The sequence below is a fragment of the Geospiza fortis genome, unplaced genomic scaffold (assembly GCF_000277835.1).
Source record: "Geospiza fortis unplaced genomic scaffold, GeoFor_1.0 scaffold546, whole genome shotgun sequence".
In the NCBI taxonomy this organism is placed as follows: domain Eukaryota; kingdom Metazoa; phylum Chordata; class Aves; order Passeriformes; family Thraupidae; genus Geospiza; species Geospiza fortis.
Genome location: NW_005054612.1, coordinates 44,670 through 45,687, shown reverse-complemented (window position 1 = coordinate 45,687; position 1,018 = coordinate 44,670). Strand labels below are relative to the sequence as shown.

Below are 1,018 nucleotides of genomic sequence, written 5' to 3'. Positions count from 1 at the left end.
CCCCCGGCCGCCCCGGCCGGCGCTCCGCCCCCCGGCAGCCAGCAGCACCTGGCAGGGCTCTCCAGCCCTGTCTGAGCGCGGCTCTCGGTTTTGCCTTGCAGCTCCCGTCCTTCGCCCGCCGCTCCAACATCCTCACGGGGCTGCAGGAGCCGGCCGTGGACACCAGGCCCAAGCTGGACCTCGGCTCCTCGGGCAAGAGCCAGCAGCACCAGTATGAGCTCAACAGCAAGAAGCACCACCAGTACCAGCCCAACGGCAAGGAGAGCGGCATGAAGCACCAGTCCCACAGCAAAGGGAAGTATTACTACCAGCTGAACAGCAAGAAGCACCATCACTACCAGCCCGACCCCAAGATGTATGAGCCCCATTACCAGCCCAGCAGCAAAGAGCCGCAGGGCCAGGCCTGCTTGGACAATAACAAGGCCCCCCTGGTCGCCCACCCAGACAAGTGGGCTCACGGCCCGGCCAAAAACTTGCTGGGCCCGGTCAAGAGCCTCACAGCAGAGAGCAAAAACGGAGCTGAGAAGAACCTGTCCAGTGGTACTGGGCCGCCCCCCCGGGACAGGGTGACCAGCAATGGCCTTGGGGGAAAGATGAAGATCGTCAAGAACAAAAACAAGAACGGGCGCATTGTGATTGTGATGAGCAAGTACATGGAGAACGGCATGCAGGCGGTGAAGATCAAGTCTGGGGAGGCTCCCCGGAAGCGGGCCGCGGAGGAGAGGACTCCTAAGAAGGGTGGGGAGGAGAAGGTGGAGGCTTGGAGGAAGCCAGGGGAGGACAGGGTGGTGGGCAGCAATGCCCTGAGCAAAGCAGAGGGCGAGAGCCGGCAGCCCCCTGCGGAGCTGGAGGAAGGTCCCCAAAAGACTCCCTTGGCCAAGGAGCTGCCCCTTCCTCCGGCGGAGCAGCCCTTGCAGCTCACTACCAAGCCGGACCTCGTGCCCTGGTCGCTGAGTCCCGTGTGCGAGCACAGCCCTTCCTCCATGGGACTGAACCTGTCGAGCGGCAGCTCGCGGAA

General features: G+C 63.8%; 1 protein-coding gene across 1 annotated transcript in view; it reads left to right on the top strand.

Annotated features, from left to right (window-relative positions):
• The window catches only part of CBX4 (chromobox 4), a 9,224-nt gene that overhangs the window by 4,271 nt on the left and 3,935 nt on the right, over positions 1-1,018 (top strand). Inside the window, exon 2 of the mRNA XM_031064658.1 lies at positions 66-1,012. Coding sequence (XP_030920518.1) covers positions 66-1,012 — 947 coding nt within the window. The remainder of the gene's footprint in view (positions 1-65; positions 1,013-1,018) is intronic.